The 22,719-nt window shown below is 33.5% G+C and overlaps 1 protein-coding gene across 1 annotated transcript in view; it reads right to left on the reverse strand.

Moving 5' to 3' along the window:
- Positions 1–412: 412 nt before the first annotated feature.
- Mtmr6 (myotubularin related protein 6) overlaps positions 413–22,719 on the reverse strand; it is a 37,161-nt gene continuing 14,854 nt past the window's right edge. The window contains exons 3-14 of the mRNA XM_076871892.2: positions 19,853–20,015; positions 17,726–17,883; positions 17,398–17,526; positions 14,566–14,700; positions 12,432–12,564; positions 11,412–11,521; positions 10,935–11,060; positions 7,365–7,414; positions 6,763–6,963; positions 4,816–4,947; positions 4,048–4,174; positions 413–2,582 (exon numbers count right to left, since the gene is read on the reverse strand). Of these exons, the coding sequence (XP_076728007.1) occupies positions 2,322–2,582; positions 4,048–4,174; positions 4,816–4,947; positions 6,763–6,963; positions 7,365–7,414; positions 10,935–11,060; positions 11,412–11,521; positions 12,432–12,564; positions 14,566–14,700; positions 17,398–17,526; positions 17,726–17,883; positions 19,853–20,015 (1,725 nt within the window). The 3' untranslated portion in view covers positions 413–2,321. The remainder of the gene's footprint in view (positions 2,583–4,047; positions 4,175–4,815; positions 4,948–6,762; positions 6,964–7,364; positions 7,415–10,934; positions 11,061–11,411; positions 11,522–12,431; positions 12,565–14,565; positions 14,701–17,397; positions 17,527–17,725; positions 17,884–19,852; positions 20,016–22,719) is intronic.

Consider the following 22,719-nt stretch of genomic DNA (forward strand, 5'->3'; position numbering starts at 1 on the left):
CAGGGAAGAGAAGGCCCAGTTTAGGGTCAAAACCTGGCAACAGAACGTTTGTACTCACTGGACCTTGCCTTCCATTAACAAGATGGTAATGGCATAATAGGTTCTAGTAAGACCGGCAAGTGACAGGAGACAAAGGAAAATTTTATAAGTTATTAACTCTTGTCTACTAAGTCTTTGAGCTCATTATGCCTCTTTTAAATATTGTGGGAATTACTTTTGTATATAACAGTAATTATTTACCTACAATCTTTTGGGAAATGAATTGCTAAAAATTTATACTGTTATATTACTATAACGTTAAGGACCATTTGCCTAGGTGAGAAAAAATACAAACACACACAACTTAATCCCACTTGTTTTTTCCAAAAGAAAAACATTCAAAGTAAAACATGGACATTTAATAACCTTTAAATAATACATGAAATAATTTACATGCTATATATTCCCAAATGCAATGAACATAAATCCAATTGTATAAGACATATACACAATCTACTTTTTGCCAACATATACCCTTATACTCAGGATGTTATCTGATTTCTCAGTCCATGTGTGAGTACACACACACACACACACACACACACACACGTACGTGTCTAAATTGAAAATTAAGATAATAAACCAAAGAGTGGAATATAAGAACTCTGCCCATGGAAGATTCTAAAACCATAATATGACTAGAACCAAGGCACAAAAGCTTCCCTTTGTGGTCATAAAGTTTCCTTTCCCAGTGCTTACATATGTATGTAGGATTGGTTAATCACATAAGTTATATTTCCGTTTAAAAACCAGTATTTTTCTTATACAGTATTACAGAACTACATTTGAAAAATAAACAGGATTAGGTAAGCTCACATACAATAAAACTTTCTTTCACTTGAAAAAGATGCTTACATTCAAAGCTAACAATAGATATAGGTGTAATAAAGAGAGGCATGAGGAATCCTATGCAAATTTCCTAGTACCCTTGAGTTGTATGTACCTCATGCCACCCAGGTAATTTAAATTTTTGATTTTAAAGCCAGATGTGTGATATTGCCAATGGCAATTGATTTGTTGTTGTTGTTGCTTGCTTGCTTGCTTATTAAAGATACGTACTAATACATAGAATAAACAGTTAACAAGGCAAAATGAAACACTTCCAGAGTTTTAGCTGCTTTTGTTAAATATTATCTAGGCTCCCCTTGGTGTCCCTTTTTTCCTTTAACATGGGGGGAAAAAAAAGTTCCACATAGAACTGACTGTTTTAGAATTCACGCAGCCAAGCATAATCTAAAACTATCTGTCTACTTCCATTTTTACTTACCCCAAAGTTTTTGGGTACACTGAAAGTTAAATATTCTAGGAATAGCAACTCATTGGAAGGTAAGGCAGTTTAAAAATATATATGTGTACTATTCATTGTTTCTAAGAACAATTTTAGGGTTTAGCTCTTTACACTTACACAGTTATCAAAGGATTAAAGCCAACCACAAAATAAGAATCAATAGAATGCAGTAATCCATATATAAAAGACGGTAAAATGTGTTTGTGTGTATTCAAGAAATCAATAATCTACGCTACAAGTAATAAATCATCAAATGTAGCACTAAACAAATTACAACCAGTATAAGACCTTCAATTTCATTAATTTTGAATATGGAAATGGGACTGGCTAAACATGAATTAAACAGTACTTCTGCAACTGTTTATCAGGAGTATTGATGCATGCAACCCCTGCAGTAATGAGAGTACAATTCTTTACAAACTAAATGAGGTTGATCAATAGAAAACAAAGCAAACCCCATCTTGTTCTAGGCTATAAAACTTAAAGGTAAATAATAAACTGAGAATTTATTTTAAGGCTCTCTTAGAAATATTTTTCATGGCACTTCAATATTAAACATCACTAAAAGGCAGAATATGTAAATATTCATAGTTGCACAGTTACATAATTAAAAGTACATGCCATGTTAATTATTAAGGGATCATTTTGTTGAGTTTTCTTACCTCACGGTTACATTTAAGGAAAGCTATTCATGTTTTGCTGTAATTAACATATAAACCATACAGAAATGTCAATTCACTAGTGTACAATGCAAATTGTGTTTTGAGTAAATATGGCAAATACCACTCATTTCTTACAGAACTGAATGTCATTCCTTGCTAGAAATCCAATTAAGCTGACTTATTTTTCTTACAGGAGCAGTTAATTTCCTTTCTTGCACCATTCATGTACTGTTAAACCCCATTCGAACTCCCCTTTGGTCATGGCACATAGACCATCCTCACCATAATTCATTTCTTGTTCTATGTTCAGTCCAGAAAAACACTTGGAAAGTCTAACAGGTCATTCTTGCCACACCATATTCTAAGCTGACCACACCAGGTTCCGATTTGGAAAACTCTTCTGTATAATCACTGTAACGATTATCTGCTGGGTTGCTGCCCTCTATAGTTCGAAGTGCATCATTCACTGGTAGTAGAGTCTGTTCTTTAAGACACAGAGAGGTTTTGAGGGTAGGTGATTCTGGATGAACTGAATGTAACAATTCCTTGGTGAAGACACCATCTGATTGCTTATTTTTACACTGCTTAATTTTCTAGAATAAATAAAATTTGAAAAAAAATTACACACCTCATGGTCAATATATGTTGGATTAAAAAAACGTGCTTTTGCAAATGTTCTCCTTATATATAATACAAAATCACATCTTGAAAAATAAAATCTAGGGCACATGATACAACTTAAAATTCTGTTTACAATTTTTACTGTGGAAAATGCTTTTTTAAGTTTTTATATTTATTAAACAACAATCCAGCCACACTTGACTGCAGATCACTAGGCCTACATTTGAAAAAGACATATATTACCTAGAAAATATAACAAATAAATATTTTATAATGAGAGAAATGTATATGAGACACGGTCTTTGAAATTGAAACTATATTAACAACTATACACTTATGACTAAAGGTCATAATGACTGTGAAAAATTTTTCTTACTGAGTCTTCCTACAATGGTTAGATGGGTGTACATGATAGGCTTTAGAATAGCAATAGAACTTATTTTTTATTATTTTAAATACAAAGGTGTCCTGTGGCAGAGTATTATGCTCTCTAAACCCTTGGGCTGATAATCTTGTACTACCCATATTTTGGACTTCCTCTCTTTTCCATATTCTCCTACAATTTACTCAAGCAGTCACTACACCTTGTTATCAAAAAGATGACTAAGGGACATCTGCCTGAGGCGCAGATGAGACAGCCTTACTAAGTTAAAAACAACTGTCTAGTACTTTTTAAAAATGCACATGCATTTTCTGATCCTTTCTGGTTATAAATGACAACAAAGAAAATATTAAAGGAAATTCTTAGAAGAGGGATTTCTTTTCTTCTTCTTCTTCTTTTTTTTTTTTTTTTTTTGTTGAGGGTGGTAACAGGGATCGAAGCCAAGGGTTCAATCTTTATCACTGAACACATTTTCAGCCCTTTTTTATATTTTATTTAGAGACAGGGTCTCGCTGAGTTACTTAGAGCCTTGCTAAATTGCTGAGGCTGGCTTTGAACTCATGATCCTCCTGCCTTAGCCTTCCAAGCCCCTGGGTTTACAGGCGTGTGACCCCCATGCCCAGCAAGAAGACAAGGATTTCTTAATACACACTCAAAAAAACAAAACATAAGGATTGATCAGTTTAACTAATATGAAAATCAAAACATCTAAATAAAACATACACTATATAAAGTAGAAAATATAAGAATAAGCTGAACAAAGCTGTTTGTTAACACACATTTGTATTATACTCAACCAGACAACTAGTGTCTTGTATGTAAAGAGCTCTTATAAATAAATCAATGAGAAAAAGGCAAATGAGCCAACAGAAAAATGTGCATAAGTTTGAATAGTTCATTCACAGAAAACAAAAACCAAATGAGTAATAAACACATGAAAAGCCACCCAACTTCATTTCTAATCATGGAAATTCAAAAGTGAAACAACTTAAACAGAGCAAGTTAACTAATTTTACATCTTAAATATATTATTTTAGACACTTCAGAATACTTACAGATTCTAGGTCTTGAATATCCTTCTCTAACTGCTTATTTTGTTCATTCATGTTCATAATTATATTGAATATAGACTGTCTCGGATGCAATGTTCGATCAAACTGGTGGTACATGTTTCTCCAAAACCTTTATGAAAAAATAAAGTTTTTACCAAAACTCAGAAAGAATAAGCTCTAGTGTTCTATAGTATAGCAGGGTGATAATAGTTTACAATAACCTATTATTTATTTTATGAATAATTAGAAGAGAGAAGCTTGAAGGCTCTAAACCCAAAGTAATGATGAGAAGATACAAACATTAATTATTTGTTCAGTATACATTGCATCACATTGTACTTCATAAATATGTACAATTATTATATATATATATTTTTGGGGGGTACTAGGGATTGAACTTAGGGGCACTTGATCACTGAGTCACATCCCCAGCCCTACACTGTATTTTATTTAGAGACACAGTCTCACTGAGTTGCTTAGTGCCTCGCTGTTGCTGAGGGTAGCTTTGAACTCCTGATCCTCCTGCCTCAGCCTCCTGAGCCACTGGGATTATAAGCGTGCGCTACTGTGCCCAGCCAATTATTATATGTTAATCAAAAAATTTAAAGTAATCGTTTAAAGACATGGAAATGCTTACTGTTCTGATTTGATCATTACACATGTATTATACTATACTCCCTAAATATGTACACTTAGATAATAAATTAAACAATTAAAATAAACTGTGTTTGAGAAAAAGTAAATATAAACACTTCAATGATGTGAACTTACTTAAAATTGAAAGATACTGTATTTGGTTCCAAAACTGTAAACCTCTGAGATTTGGAACTGTAGAGAGGATTTAAGTACTTCTTTTGGTCATCCAAAAGAAATGGCCACAGGGAGTAAGTTTTCTCCTCCAACCTTAAGGTAATAAGAAAAATATAAAGATCTTTCTTAGAGATGCAAATTATTACTGCTAATATCATTTTCATAAAGCAAATAATTGTTTCCAAAGTAGATTTAAGTTTTAGTTTTTCTATTCATGTGATGTCTTGTCTCTTTCATTCATAATCATGCAAATAAATCCATGTCTCTAAAACATAACACAGGTATACCATTTTCTCTATACTATACACTTTAAACAATTCCTCTCAAGTCACACAACTTCGAAAACTTGGGTCTCCCTTATACCTATTTTAAATCACTGCACACATATATGTGGAACAAGGCACTACTAGAGCTATCTGTTTGGCCTTATTCTCTTAATCCCATATCTAGACCCCACTGATGTCAGTGCAGAGAAACAGGCAAAATTAGGACATTATGCAAGAGTTTTAAAAACCAGTTATATTGCAAATCTAAAGGAGATGGTAGAGGCAAAACAGTATAGACTAGAATCCAGGAGGCAAAGGGAAAACCTTCTATTTTTCCATGATAAGAAGATGAGCCATAGGCATGTTCTTAAAGAAAGACTACTATTAAATATACCCTTTATTTTCTCATTTCTGAATATGTTTGGTACTAATTGAGAATAGATATTTCCTAGCTTTGTACTCCAAGTCACCTGCTTCAAATTATGACTAACTCTTAAGAATGACTATAACGCAGAGTGAAGAAAGTCTTAATGTTTTTGACATGTTTGTCTCTGACATATTTTATTTGTTATTGCCTTTATATATCTTTTTTAAAATTTTTTATTTATTTTTTTAAGAGAGAGAGAGAGGACTTTTTTTATTATTTATTTTTTAGTTTTCGGTGGACACAACATCTTTGTTTGTATGTGGTGCTGAGGATCGAACCCGGGCCGCACGCATGCCAGGCGAGCACGCTACCGCTTGAGCCACATCCCCAGCCCGCCTGTATACATCTTTAGAATTTTCTACATCCTCAGTTCTGCCATCAACTGTATTAGGAGCATGTGGCTATCTTCAAACTATTACCAGATTTAGCTTCTCTAATATGTCATTCAGATGTTCAAGAATCTAGAACTGTTCTTTACTGCTACTGAAAATAATGTAAATTCAGAAGCCAAACCTAAAAATATATATAGGACCTTTCAGTCTTAACCCAGATCTCCCCTGCATCAAAATACCACCTGGTTGGGAAAGAACAGATGTGTTAGGGTCATACAGTGTTTCAGAGGTTATGGGGACCCCACAAGGAAAAGACACACTACAGCCAACACAGGTAGACTTAATTTCTCCAAAGAACTATCTCTTCAGAAATGTGAGGAGAGCTATAAGGCTCCATATTATCTTAAAACAAACCAAATCTTAAACATTCTACCACACTTTTAAACGAGTGACCACTGTTTTGTGGGAAACAAATTAATCTAAAGACTTCTCTATTCTAAAATATATATATTTGAACTAAAAGGGAGAATGAGAGAAGTTTCTAGGGTGTAGGCAGTGTTTCTTTTTTTCTCAGTGCTGGTTATATAGGCAAGTAAGATAAGATTTAATGATCTGTACACTTAACGCTAAATGTACTTTTTTGTATCTATATTATACTTCAAAATATACTTAAAGATATATTTTTACTATTAACCTGGGGGGTGGGGACACTAGGAGGGTATTTAGCTTTAGAAATATAGACAATAAAATCTTCACAATAAAATTTAGTTCTATTTCATACTGTTGAGCCATTTAATTAAGTCCACCATAATTTATGGCTGTGTGACTTCAGCTGTGTAGGAAAAAAAAAAAAAAAGAGCCCATTTTCATGAAATCATCTTACTTGAGTTCTTCTCTTTCCTTCTGACAATTTCCAAGGAAGTTTCCAAATTGGCATGAATGAATGTGTTCATGGATCTGAAGAAGAAATGCTTCATTGAATTCAAATGCTTGTGGAAACTGTTCCGTCAAATGCCACACACATTCCAAGAATTGAGTAAACACTGGTGAAACTTCCTTTGGATCACCATCCAAATGGCCACACCTAACCACCCCCACAAGAAAGCAAAAACTTTAAAAAAATGCCTCTGAAAATAGTCCATTGTTCAAGTACCGTTAAACATACAAACTATAATTCTAAAATGCACATTAACACAAAAATTATCATTTTTTATTGAAACCATTTATCCGTATGAGTTTTGTAACAACAATTTTAAAGGATGTGTTACCTTCAAAATACTACAATTCAGCCAAAAAGGAAGGTGATAGTCATGAAAATAACAAAGATATTAGAATAAAAAGCAAAGACAAAAATTAAATCTGTCTTCAAATACAATACTATGTAAAACCATACCTCTCTCTCCTCCCACCAGATATAAGTGTTAAACACAGAAACAATGTAATACCCTATTTTACAAAAGACATAAATGTACAACTGCCACTCACCTCTCTGAAAATTTATGTCCAAATGAGATCCAATCTTTTTCTATTAAAACCTTAATGAGAAAAAGTAAAATACACTTTGTAACTATTTGTAACTTTTTTCAAAATGGTTTAAATTCTATTAGCTTAAAAACAGCATTTATACTTTTGGATTTATGCTTGAGAACAGAACAACAACAACAAAACACTACAGGCAAAGATGTCTAGAACCTGCACTAGTGGTGGAATTAAAGAGTGAAGAAAGTACATAAAATGAAAGGTCTCATGACAAATTTGTTTATTATATTTTAAGTGAAAAGTGCATGTTATAAAACAATATTACACTTAAATTTTTGTATGTAGGAAGATGACATAGAAAAGGCTAGGAAAATCAGGCCGCAGGCCTATACTCCCATCTACTCAGTAAACTAAGGCAGGAGGAATACAATTTCAAGACAAGCCTGGGCAATTTAGTGAGAACCTGTCTCAAAATAAAAAACAAAAAGGGCTGGGGATGTGGCTCAGTGGTAGAATGTTCCTGGATTCAATCGCCAGTACCAAAAAAAAAGTAAACTAAAATTCTAACAATGGTGAACTCTGGGTAGCAGACTGAGGTGTGAACATTAAACCTTTTGGGCTTACTTTTACATTACTTATAACAACTTTTTTGTGAGAAAAAATAAATGATCAAAAAGAGAAATGAAAATCACAGTTTAGATTCAAACCCAAATGTTAATATTTATTCTCCTGAATGGATTATCTTTATTTATCTTTCTTCTCTGTCATAGGCTTCTTTATTTATCAACTCCACTGAAATGCAGACTTCTAATGTTTTCAGTCTAATTTAAACATATCTTCTTAGTATTTACTATACCTTATAATTTCATTATATAATCGGCAAGCAAATTCTCTTCACAGTGTCGACATTGCCACTTTCACTTCTCCAATTTTGTCTTAAATCTATCATTTAGGCAAAAGGCCATATGTCATAATGGTTAAGGATGAAGTTTCTAGAGTACAGGCTTGGGCTCAAACCCTGGCTTCACTACTTCTTCTCTTGTGTGACCTTGGGGCAAGTTATCTTTGGGCTGGAATCACTGATTTCATTCTAGGTCCTCTGCATCCATTTAGACACATCCACACCTAAATCTTAACAAGATTATCTCACTGAACCTGTTCCTTTGTTATGTTCAGTGAGTAGCAGGAGAGGGGCACCACCCATGCTAGAAACCAGTTCAGGAGACTAAAGGAGGGCTCTTCTACCACATACTCAATTCTGATTCTAAGTCCTTAACATTTCTGAAACCCAGTGCCTCCCTATCCACTATGTGTTGCTACCTTAGTTCTGGTCCTTTTTTTCCTCTTCACTTATTTATCATGAATGGTTTCTACATTGAACTCCCAGTCTCTATTTCTTCTCCCCTCTGCTTTCAAGACACCAAACCATCTTTCAAGAACATAAATCTAATCAAATTACTTGAAGTTACTGTTTTTTTAAAGGCTAATGTTCAATGCCCAAAGAGGGGAAAGTCTGGGCTGGGGTTGTGGCTCAGTGGTAGAATGCTTGCCTAGCATGCATGAGGCACTCGGTTCAATCGTCAGCACCACATAAAAATAAATAATAAAGACACTGAGTCCACCTAAAACTAAAAACTAAATATAAAAAAAAAAAAGGGTAAAGTCCAATTCTAGCCCCTTTCCTTCTTCAGGACCCCACTCTAACACCCTAATCTCCATGTTTCAACATCATCTGCAGTCACCTAAAGGGGCAATGCTGTAGTTCACATTGCTCCTGTTACCTGAGACACTCTCAGGACTCCGGTCGTTCATTACATTACTTCATTTGGACGCCCAGCAAACAATTAAAGCCAAACACGCCAAAGAAAATATTCTTCATTTGTAGCAGGGTGCAATGGGTACAGTATACCCTGAAATTCCAGCTCCAGGAGGCTAAAACAAGAGCCTCAGCAACTTAATAAGACCCTGTCTCAAGAATAAAAAATAAGACAGGCACGGTGGCACATGCCTGTAATCCCAGCTGCTCAGAAGGCTGAGACAGGAGGATCACAAATTTAAAGCCTTAGCAATGGCAAGGTGCTGAGTAACTCAGTGAGACCCTGTTTCTAACTAAAACACAAAATAGGGCTGGGGATGTAGCTCAGTGGTTGAGTGCCCCTGAGTTCAATCCCTGGTTCCCGCAAATTAATTGATTGATTTAAAAATTTAAAAAAGAAAAGAAAAGAAGAGGGTTCTCCTGGGTTCAGTATCCAGTACTGGTAAAAAAATTATTTTCCTTATTTCCATATGTCCTATAGAAGACTGAAAATGTTAGCAGCACAAAACAATAGTGCTGAAAAGGGTTTGGTGATTTTAAATCTTTCTTTAAGATGTCACTATTAAAAAAATCTAGGGGGTTGGTGATACAGCTTAGTAGTAGAGCACTTGTCTAGCATGTGTAAGGCCCTAGGTTCAATCTCCAAAACCATTATCAAAAATAAATAAATAAATAAAAAGTAAAAAATCTAGGGCTAAGAGCATAGCTCAGTAGTATAGCACCTGCCTAGCATGACTGAATCCTGGGTTCAATTTTTAGCACAGGGGGGAAAAAATGTAAACTTACGAAAAATTTCTAGTATTTCTTCATTTATTAAATATACCAAAAGATGTGAAATTTGAAAGTTAATCTGATCATATGTTAAAAAGCAAAAAACAAGGCCTGAGGTTGTGGCTCAGTGGTAGAGCACTTGCTTAGCACATGTGAAGCACTGGGTTTAATCCTCAGCACCATGTAAAAATAAATAAATAAAATGAAGATACTATGTCCATCTACTACTAAAAACAAAATGTTTAAAAAAAAAAAAAAAAGCAAAAAACAAAAGTCCAGACCCATTTTTTGGGGGTACCAGGGATTGAACTCAGGGACACTCAATCACTGAGCCACATCCCCAGCCCTATTTTGTGTTTTATTTAGAGACAGGGTTTCACTGAGTTGCTCAGTACCTTGCCATTGCTGAGGCTTTGAACTTTCGATATTCCTGGCTCAGCCTCCTGAGTTGCTGGGATTACAGGCATGTGCCACCACGCCCACTAGTGCTTTATTTTCACAAGACATGAAATGTGTTCAATGGAAACTTAATCTTCACATATAAACATGCCCAATATGTTAGTACACCTAACAAATAAAGGTGTTTTAAACAGAAAGTTCCCTTCAGAATCTAATTTTTAAGTATTTTTATATGTGCATTGTTTTAAATTAATTTTTTAGACAAAATGTTACAATTTTATTTTCACTGTAACATTTAAGATGGGAAAACAAATTTCTAAATCTAAAGTTTTTGCCAAAGATATAGCATGAGTGGAAATCTGTCTAACTGGCTCGAGATTTCTCAACCTTAGCAGTATTGACATGGGACCAGATAGTTCCTTGTTATGAATTTGTCCCGCATAAGGATATTTAACAATATTTTTGGCCTCTACCTGCTAGATACTTGCACCATTGCCTTTCCACACAAAACTGTCTTCTAACATTGCCACTGTTCCCTGGGGAGACAAAACCACTTCTATTTGAAAACCACTAACTGAATAAATCCTTACCATGAATCCTTTGATCGTTCTGTAGTAGGAATCCAATAAAAGTGAACCAAGGGAACACACCTGTGAAGTTCTATCCCACCCATCAGAACAATGTACTAATACACTTGCATTTTCGACCATTATTGCCTGAAAAGAAATATCACATACTTAGATTCTAGCAGAATGCCTTTTACATATATCTGAAGTTTATTTACTTGAAAACCATACTAATAGCTATCACATTACAAAGGAGAGCTATATCTGCAATGATGTTGGCATAGCATACTTAAAAACAAAAACAAAGCAAATAAACAACAACAAAAAGAAAGTATCTGTATTGAATGCTACATGATATTTTCAAAGCTCAAATTAAAGTGAACCTTATTAAAGAGCTAAGTAATAAAAAGTCACCTGACCAGACTACGTATCAGTACCTAATAGGATAAATCATCCTTCCTAACCATTATATATGCAAAGTTCAACATGAAAGATAATTACTTTGGCTAGGAAGATTGCGGCATCCATAACAGCTTTGATATGGCGAAGCCATCCTGAGCTTTCCAATCCAGAGTAGAAATCATTGACAGAAAGCCCTCTGGTACCATTGACTGAAAAAAAGGGAGAAATTTTTTTCAGTTAGAATGGGGCTAGAATTTCTATTGGTCCTTCTAAAGATTTTTCTAGGTAAGTAAGTTGAAAAAGAAAGGACAAAATGAAAAATAAAAAGATTCAATTAGAATCTTAATAATACATTTTGAAACACATTTTTCTATCATTCCTGTACTTAAAAGAAATTGATACAAAATCCCTTTTAAATCTTTTTTAGGAGCCAGGCGCGTGGCACACACCTGTAATCCCAGTTGCTGGGGAGGCTGAGACAGGAGAATTGTGAGTTCAAAGCCAGCCTCAGCAACTGTGAGACGCTAGGCAATTCAGTAAGACTCTGTCTCTAAATAAAATACAAAATATTGCTGGGGATGTGGTTCAGTGGTTGAGTAAATACCAATAAATAAATAAATAACTAGATAGATAAATAAATAGATAGATAGATTTTTTTAGGGCAGATGTTTAACTAAAACTAGTCTTCTATTTTAATTTTTAAAATTTAACATCATGACTGGAAAGATCTTAATATTTAAAAGAAACAGTATCATAAATTAATCTTTATTGCACTGACTATTAAAAAATAACTATCTAACAATAGCAATTTTTGCAAAACCATCAAAATTATATTAACAGAGACACCACAACCCAGACAGGACTACTGAGTACTTGAAATGTGGCTAGTCCAACCATAGCTGTGTTCTATGTGTAAAATACACACTTGATTTCTAAGACTTAATATTTCATTACCAATTTTTATGTCAACATTAAACAAGTTTTTAACATTAAGTAAATTTTTAAAATTCTATTTGTTTCTTTCTACTTTAAATGTGACTAACAGAAAATTTTATAATACATGCAACTAGCATTATATTTCTATTCAACAAAGTTATCTAAAAGCAAGAAAAATCATACCTTCCAATAATTTCTGAAGGCTGGACCTCATGACATGAATATTTTCTATTCCAACAAACTGAAATCTAATATTAGAATAGTTGTCTTCATTTTCATAACCTTTTCCAGCTGCTCTGTTGGCCATCGCATTCAGCTAAAATTTAAAATTTTAGAAATTTAGAAACAAATTACTTTTATCTTTTGATTTACTAAAATGTCATAAAAACATTAAATAAGTCATTATCTGGAAGAGATTTTGAAGGAACCCATCAAAACTAAATAAGCTACCATTTTTTTGGTATGCAAAATGTCACATTATCAACAATAAAGAATTGTTACTTATAAAGTAACAATATATATGATTATCATACAAAGGAAAGGACTGAACAGGAAATACCCACAAGTTCATGAAGCCAATTCAGCTATCTGCAATACTTCAAAATTAAAAATAAAGGCATATTTCCTATCTAAATCTTAAATGACTGCAGAGCTAGCAAGCTTTTCTTTTACAGAATGAAACTGTGAGATTCACTTCAGAAGAAGCCTAGAGTAAATGATCACTCAGAAATCCACAAGGCTCATGAAAATCAGATCTGAAACACGCCTCCAACTTATTGGAGATCCTTCACATTAGAGATTACTGGAGACCCATACACTGTGTAATACAGCATCTGACCTGCTAGCCTGATACAGCTCTAAGAATTAGGCCCAAAATAAACTAGTCTCTAAAGAGAAAACAGACTGCCCATAGGTACATAAGCCTATGGTCTTTGGTTATTATAGCAAATGTTATCACAGGTACACTTAGGATTTGAATACTTACTTCTTTCAGACTAGGATTTCATATGAAATGTTACTTTACTATTCTTTGCTTATGAACTTGGATGAAAGGGAATCTAAAACGGAAGTAAAAGTAGCTTTTCATTGGGCCTCAGGGTGATAACAAGTATATTTAAATGACATCTACTGACTCGCTAAGTAAAATTAAGAGTTAGATATTAAAAATGTTTCCATTATCACTCCTTGATTTTATTAAGTTTAACTAGCAAAGCAATTAAAGATATATTCTCTGTGTAGAAGACAATTATATAAGTAAGAGCTATTAGAATTCTTGAATACAAAGTTAAGACATAAATTTTCAAGTCTTCTTATATCTTAGATGTGAACTCCTTAGACTTTCTTAGTCTGTTTTTAACAAAATATTATCCAATTGCCAATTTCTAATACTTCCTAATTGACTCAAATTAATCTCATTTTCTGCATTCTCCATTATTTTTTCGAGACTGCATAAAGATGAGAATTACTCTAAAACAGCTAACAATTCCTTTTACAAAGCTGCCTAAAATTGCTTGTTTTATGTTGCTCACTCGCTGTTTCTCATCGCTTTCTCTTATTTTCTCATCATTCCAGATTTTTGAAGAAATTCTCACTATAATTCTGCCAATGTCCTTTTGTGTAGCCCACCAGCTCTGCATTCGATGCTATAATAAAAATTAAAAGTAAAGTTAGCTGTTACCACTGAAGAATTTAATTACTTTAATTTCAGGGTCCTATGTGAATTGGCTATTAAACTGAGCTCATAAAAAGAAAACTGGATTCTGACTCTATCCCAATGATAAAAATTTAGCCTCATACCATAGATGCCCAACAGAACAATAGTTTCCTATTCACTATAATTCTCTAGTCAATGTTTCTGAAATTAACTCACTGTTTTTCCTTTTTTAAAAAAATATTTCAGAATAAGGTTCATTATTTTAACAAAAAGTGTTAATTAAAAATTTCATAAAAACAAGTTAAGAATTTATAACTTTTGATATGTTGATTTAGTATTTCTTAACAATAATGTAAGACCTATATACTACCAAGAACACTATAAAATTCAGCTTTCCTAAATTAATTAGTGTGTGTATATGTATGTATCAGATGCATGTGTCACACATCAGAAGACATAAGAAATCACCATCCAGGTTACTGAGAACAATCCTTCTAAGTTGATATTCCAAAAAAGAATTGATTTCCTTTGTATTATTAGCCTTGGTTAATTTAAAACCAGGTCTCAGATATTTTAAATACAGACAATTTATTACCTCCCCCCATTAATTAAAGTAACAGAGATAAGTAAAGTAACAGATTGTACTGTATTTACGTTACATACTTTGGGCCGGGTATCCACAACATACATGTAGCGATTGACTGGATTGGCTTTACTAATTGCTTGAAGCAAATGTTCATCCTCAAGGCACCTGGCACTGAATCCTGACAGTGGTTGACTACATCGACAAATGGCAGCCTAATTTTAACAAGACAGAAAACAGATTATGCCAAAAAAAAAGCTTAAAGAGAAAAAAACTCAAAAGTTAAAATCAAATATGCAATTGTTTAAAAGATTAATGTAATCGAATACATTAATGTTGAAATCCGATTTGAATTAAATATTCTTTCAATATCCCGATGTTCCCTAAGTTTTCCCAGTATTCTCCTAAGACAACTAAATGCTTCCTTAACTAGTCTAATAGAAACAAAACTTAGGTCTTAAGAAAAATCACTTAGTCAATTCTCTATAGAGTTAAGATATCTGCATCCTATGCTCTACTTTAATTATAGGATACTTTCAAAATCCGGTTGAGTAAAGGAATAGTCAATCGTGTAAAACATGAATTTTTAAAGTAGAAACATTTAAACATCTGAAAGTCCCAAAGACTTTCAGAATCTCTAATTGAAACAGCAATCTTTTTATAAAGTGAGATATAAAATAACAAAAGTGACATTCAATTCAAATTTGGATTGAAATATAGTCAACCTAGGAGGGCAAGAATATCTTTTGAGAACTAGGGAATGGCTGAATTCCTTACTAAATTTACTATATTTTAAAGTCCTGAATAAAATGTAAAAATTTAAACCCAGACACTTATTCTCCAATCTCATCCATGCCAACTCCAACTTAATTTTACCCAAATATTCTATATACAATCTCATTAAAGGAACAAAAGCAAACACAAAAATATATTTGTGCATATTTTAAATTCATATATAAAACAAAACCATGAAAACATAAAGCAAAAAAAATGAAAACTGTCTTATTAATTTTTTTCATATCTACTTTCTGATTTTATTAAGTTGGCTACTAAATATCTATTTTCAGCCCAGCTTTCCAATAAACAACATACGTAAACATGGGTGTATCAAACAGGCCATATCCAGATAACCTCCTCACAATTTAATAATGAAAAGCAAATTGGAAACTTTTGTTTAAACATTTACCTTTATCTCTGTTCCCTTCCAAAATCTAATCAAAACTCTAAAAAAATAAGTTTAAGATTATAAAATCACAAGGACAAAAAGAATAGAAAAGGAAACAACAATAGAGATGTCAATAAAATTTGGGGAAATGAAGCCAGGTATGGTGGAGACTGAAGCAGGAGGATCACAAATCTTAGGCCAGCCAGAAAAACTCAGTGAAACACTGTCTTAAAATTTAAAAAAGGGTTGGGGGATGTAACTCGGTGGTAGAGTGCTTGCCTAACCATACATGAAGCCCTGAGTTCAATCTCCAATACTGAAAAAAGGGGTGATAGCAGATTGACAAGTGATAAATGACTTGTGGCAGAAGAAAGCTACTAACTCCCCTAGATTGAAAAGAAACAAAGTATTTTGAGCATCAAAATCCCAGAAAAGCTCAGGGGCTGAGTTGGGGTATGACTAAACACAGGATAACTGGTTGAATTCCTATATAAGGACTAGTTAAGATTTCCAAAAATTTCCTTACCCTGAAGACAAAAGTTTATTCTATATACAGGATTAACCTGAAGACTCTGGACAACAGGTACAGCTATGGATGGAAGTGAAGCCATATATCCCCCAAAACAGGAGAATGAAATAAAAGTCTTCACAAAAAATGTGAAATCCTACCATCCCTGTTACCATAGTGTGGGTCACAGCCAGAGTTACTACACACACTGGCAAAACTTAAAAGATTCCTCTTTAAGGATACCAATTAGATATCATAAAGAAGCCAATGATATAGAACTTTATGTACACAGCTGAGAAACCAGTTAAAAATCCAGATGTATGAAAGACAAAAAAATTTTTAAAAAGAAATTCTGGGGAAAAGATAACTTACGTGAAAACACAGCATTCTTTTTATTAAAAAAAAAAAATCCTTTTTCTCAGAGAACTGAGACACTATATCCAACAATAGAAAACTGAGTAAAAATTTTTGGAAAATAGGAAAAGAGCTCAAATATTCCAAAAAAGAGCTTCAATATTCAATATTTAATATTGAAATATTAAAAAATGATCCATAAAAATAAAGAATCTAAGAGGCAGGCTAAAATAGAGATGCGGCTGAGGAAATTTAGAAAATAGAGATTGAAGGAAAGAAGCCTAAGAAAAATAAAGATGCTAGAAAGCCCAATTGTCAATTAACATAAGTTAAAAAAAAAAGAGGAAGAGGAAAACAGAGGAAAGAAAATTAAAATTACCAAACAAACAGAAAAGCAACTTGCCAAAACTGAGATCTGAGCAATGAATAATTCCTATTACAGCAACCCATCATAAAGATACTTCCTGTACCTCTTCATTTTGCAAAACCCTTATGATTTGAAGAGTTTGCTATTAAAATGGAAGCCTTAAATGTCCTTGGTTCTCTTTCTTCTCTCAGTGGTTGGCTTGTCAAAGTATCCTGTTTCCCCAAATAAGTAGAATTAAAAGAGAATAGCAAAAAGGAAAAACCTATCTGCTCACTAGTCCCTTGTTTACAAGTCACTGAATAGAAGGAAGAAAGGGATGGTAAAGGAAGATGACAGCTATGAAATTTTCTATATTTTGGGGTAGTTGTAAAATTTTAAAAATTTAATTAAATGAAAAGCCAGCATTTTTCTATTATCAACATTATAATAATGGCCTTCTGAAGTAAAAATTAGTTTTCTTTTGGATATTTAAACCTAAAGGGGAGTTATAAAATCTTTAAAAAAAAAAAGCTTCTTACCTCCTTTTCTTCATGATAGTAGGAAAGAACTGGGAATCTTCCTTTGCTCCGGAACTTGGAACTACCAACAATTATTGGTTTGCTTGCTATCCGGGGAACATAAAGTTCTCTGGGGTAAGTTTCACAAATCTGTAAATATCAAACAGAACATAACTACTCTACTCACAATTCAAAAACCATAAGGTTAAAAATCCTTTAAAAACCTGCAATCTTACGAAATCAAAGAACAGCCATCAAACTGTAATACACTGAAAACTTGCTACTATGACACACTCTGCCCCTCTGGTACTAACATTTTCTGAATTCCTTTAAAAGGTTGCTAAGTTACCTTGTATTCTCGGTTGGCATCAGATAACTGCCAGTGTGAATTTGGCACTCCCATCCTCTTATATTCCTCAGCAAGGTCAATGAGTTGCCAACCTTGTAATCGTTCTGAATCATTTTGTTTTGGATTATAAGAGAATGCATATAGATCTTCATATTTTGCTATAGAATATGAAATACAAAAATGTTAAGATGCAATTTGTAAGACTTAATACCCTTTAAATAAAAATTATTTTTCAGTCTTTTCCTTCATTTTTTTCTTTGAAATCTTCAAAAAGATGGTAATACATGAACATAACTGAACTTAATATATTTTTTTCAACTTCTATAATGCAAATGACTATATCTAAAGGCACACATAAATTGGATCTAAGATTCAATTTATGTCTTTTATAAAAATTAATAACTATAGATTTTTTAAGTCAAATATAAAAAACACAAATAGATACTTCCTACTCATCATTTTTCCCAAATGACATGTAAAACAAAACTAATGTTGCAACTAGAGATGGCATGCAGACCTTGGAATTGCATTATATAGTCTTATAAAACAATTGGACCAAAAATAACAACAGAGTTCAGGAGAGCACTTACTTCTGAACAATAAGCATGAAGTCACAGAACAATCTTTACTATAAGTTCTGGCTTACCTGGGGACAATGAATGTTACAGGTTCTATGTGCTGGCACAAATGAGTAAACATAGACCTACTCCTAGTCACTAATCCAGGATGCTCAACTAAAACCCAGTTCAACATGTAATTGAAGTAATGTGGGGAAAGGAAACCTCCAGATCCCTGGGACATAGCAATGATATAATGGCTTCTTTAGGGTCTATATTCCTCCCAGTATTAAAACTACTAAAGTAGGATTCACACTCTCATCCCTCTCTTTTGTCTTTTCTTCCATCCCAATTTATTAAGTATTTTAGACCAACTGCTATTAGAAGACCTTGACCTTCCTTAACTTCTCATTTAGTAATACTGTCTTCAAGTAAATCTTCTTGGTTGTGAAATACCCAATTTTAAAAATACAAAAGGTAGGGGCTGGGGATACAGCTAAATTGGTAGAGTGCTTACCTTGCATGAATAACGCCTTGGGTTCTCTTCCCAGCACCACACACACACACACACAAAAAAAAAACAAAACAAAAACAAAAACGTAGCCAGGCACAATGGCACACGCCTATAATCCCAGCAGCTTAGGAGGCTGAGGCAGGAGGATTGTTGAGTTCAAAACCAGCCTCAGCAACTTAGCAAGGCCCTAAGCAACCCAGAGAACCTGTCTCTAAATACAATATAAAAAAGGGCTAGGGATATGGCTCCGTGGTAAAGCACCCTTGGAGTCAATTCTCATTACCAAAACTATTTTTAAAAAATACAAAATGTGCTACCTGCTATGAAGAGACTTAAAAAAAAAAAAAAAAAAAATATATATATATATATATATATATATATATATATATATATATATATATATCTTCTTCAGTTTATGCTATACACACTTTACTTTTTCCTATTACTTCCTCTTTGAATTCCACTTTTGCAACTCACACTAGTTATTTCTAGACTATTTTGAGGAGTTAGCATGCATAAGTACCCAAATGATAAGAGTAACTCAAAAGTATTAAAAAAAAAGAGAGAGATTCATTAAATTATCTTGGCTAAACCCATATTATGATTTGAATATAAGGTGTCCAAAAAGGCTCTTATGTTAATGCAGAAATGTTCAGAGGTGAAATGATTAGATTACAAATGCTGTGACCTGATCAGTGGATTAATCCATTTGATGGATTAATTTGAAAGGACTACTTTTACTGGGTGATAACTGTTTGGCAGATGGGGTGTGGCTAGAAGAAGTAGTTCCCTGGGGACATGCCCTTGGGGATTATACTTAGCCCCGCTGGCTTCTCCTTTACTTTTTCTCTGATTTCCAGCCACTATGAACTGTGCCATTCTGCCATGATGCTCTGCCTCACCTCCAGAGTCAGCCAACCATAAATTGATTCTCTAAAATAAACTTTTTCTCCTCTAAGTTGTTTTGGTCAGGTATTTTTGTCACAGTGATGAAAAGCTGACTAACACAACCTATCTCAAATTGAGCATGTAAGCTTTGGTCTCTAAGAACAATACCTTGTTTTGATAGTTGTAGCAAAGAGTTATAAATATCATGGCAATCTCTTTCTCTGGGAACAATAAAATGCACGATCCTGAAGTTCTTGCACTGAATCACAAGTGGGCATCCAGAAGTAGTCAAGGCAAGTTTCTCTACTGAGGCAATATGGTGGTGTAATATCTATGGCATGAAAAAAGATTCAATTCATCAATACAGGTAACACTAAGTACTTATTCTCTTCCATAAATGTTAGGAATGTCCTTCTCAAATAAAATATCAAATATGCTACACATCAAACAAAATTTTAAAATGACTGAATACCCAAATCAGGAATATATGTGTCTTCCTGATAACTTCTCATCTATCACAATAAATGTTTACTGAGTGAATGAATATAAAGACCCACTATAAACTCAATACTTGATGGCATTTTGAACATATGATCATCATTCTCACCTGCAAACAATATTTTGTTTGCTACTAAAAAGTCTTTTTCTCAATATCATTTCTATTAACTTAAAATATTTATAGAAAATCCTTCTGAAGAACAAAAGTCTTAAGTTCCAAAATTCAACTATGGCAAGAGATCAATTTATCCAAAATTATCAATTTATCCCAAAAAATTCCACCCTGTTTCTATGTGTGTATTACAAGGTAAAGGACCAAAAAAATTATTTATATGTTTATTTACTAATTATTTATTAAATCTAAAGTTGACATGTAAGATTAAATGAATATAAATAATCAAGAAAAGCCTAAGTATAAAAATTAAAACTACATATAGTAAGGATTATTACTATATGTAGCCAATACTTGTAGCTAAGATTAAGCACATTAACATTTATATTATTATACGTTACTTGAAATGATCTAATAATAACAGAATCTAAACAGAAAATAAAGGAAAATACACTTAATATCATACCACTATTATGATTGGAATAAAGATGCAAATGTATTTGCAGAATTATGAGGACCAGGCTCTACCACTATCTAGTTATGTAACTTTGAAAAAAATCATCATCTGTAAAATGATAACAAGGAAAAAAGGCTGATAAGACTCCTTCTAGAATTAAAATAATCATTTACATGAATATAGCATACTAACAGACTTCACTTCAGAGAAACAGCACTTTTAAGACAATAGTAGAAAGAAAACAACAATCTTTTTGCTGCCCCCTAAACTACATTCCCAACATCTGAAGAAACAGCTGCAGGAACAACGTATCGATACTGTGTAGGAATTACCTATCCATATTTCATTTATTTCTCTAGGAGATGGAGTACATATACAGAAGATATTGAGACAGGTGAATAAAGAGGAGGTAGAGTGGATAATATAAGAAATGATTTTACAAGGCTCTGTGAGGCAAAATTCCTGGCAGTTCTTGTTCAAGTAACAGGTAGGGAAGGGATCCAGTGCTTCTAGGGAATATAACTTCTCTGGGGTAAGCACCTTAACTTGATACAATCATATGTCAACTGGATGGCCTTCCTGGGAATATAAAGAATATATATAGAGAGAAGCCAACATGTGCTATAAGGGATGCACCCCAGGGCAACATGGTGCCCTGCACTGGGAGACAAAATCAGCCTCTAATCTTAAAAAAATAAGAAAAGCAGCTACAATTTCCTGAGGCCCTTCTATGCTTTAGGCCAGAAGCTTTTCCTGTTTTCTCTCATACAAGATTCACAAATCCCTACATGATATCTGATGGTATATCTATTTTATGGGGATACTAAACTTGAAGTCACATTTTGGTAGATACTATGGGTCTGTCATTCCTCTCAACCAACCCTCCTTACTGGCAATACCCATCTTCCTCAAGAGATTAAAAATGCCAGAAATCTGTGTTCTCTACCTTCTATGCAAGCAACACTCTCCAAGTGTTCCAATTTTCTAACAATTTGTTAGGAAAAGTCAGCAGGGGAGCATACGGGGGAGGTGGGGGGAAGCCCAGATAAAGGGAGGGGAAGGTACTGAGGAGTCTTCCTTCTGCTTTGAAAGGTTTGGTGCCACTTCAGCCTTACAGTCACGGACTTAAATAGAAAGCCCCCTGATATACTAACCCAAGCAGTAAGCAGTACAATTGAGATTTGAACCCAAAGTTCCCTGACTGCATTGCCTAAGTTCCATTTACAATTTTGAGTTGCCTATGCGACACTGAACAAATCACTGCTTCCCTGAGATTCTTCATTTATAAAATCAAGAGTTTAAAATCTGGCATAGCCATTGTGGCACAGAAACATACCCAAGTCTCTCCCTGTGAAGCACACAGACACAAAACCACACCTTATTTCTCTTTCTTTCTTATGTCTTGTTTAGTACTACTTATCACTATACATAGTACTTATTTATCCTATTTATTATTTTTTTCTCCCAATTAGAAAGTGAGCTCTTTCAGGACAGAATTTATATCTGTTATTACTGGCTATTCTTTCCATAATACCTAGAATAGTGATATAAAAACATATAGTAAGTGTTTAATAAATGTGTGCTAAATGAGTGAATAAATAAAGGGAAGAACAAAACAGTCATAACAAACATGGAGAATAAGTTGAGAAGATGTGCTTTACTACATCTCAAAACTTATTATTAAGAAGCAAGTCAACAAACCAGTATGGTACTGGTATAGTTATAGTCAGTATGCCAAAAAAATAGAAGAGAACAAACCTTCACATATACAGAAGCTTTATTTATGACTGTTTACTTTAAAGACCAAGGGAAGGAAATGGTCAATAAATGATGTCAGTTGTTCATATGAAGAAATGAAAATCCCTACGTCATACCATAAACCAAAATATTCCCCAGATGTACTACAACTTGTATGTAAAGTTTTTAGAAGAATTTAAGGCTGGGGTTGTGGCCTAGTGGTAGAGTACT

The sequence above is a fragment of the Callospermophilus lateralis genome, chromosome 12 (genome assembly GCF_048772815.1).
Source record: "Callospermophilus lateralis isolate mCalLat2 chromosome 12, mCalLat2.hap1, whole genome shotgun sequence".
In the NCBI taxonomy this organism is placed as follows: Eukaryota; Metazoa; Chordata; class Mammalia; order Rodentia; family Sciuridae; genus Callospermophilus; species Callospermophilus lateralis.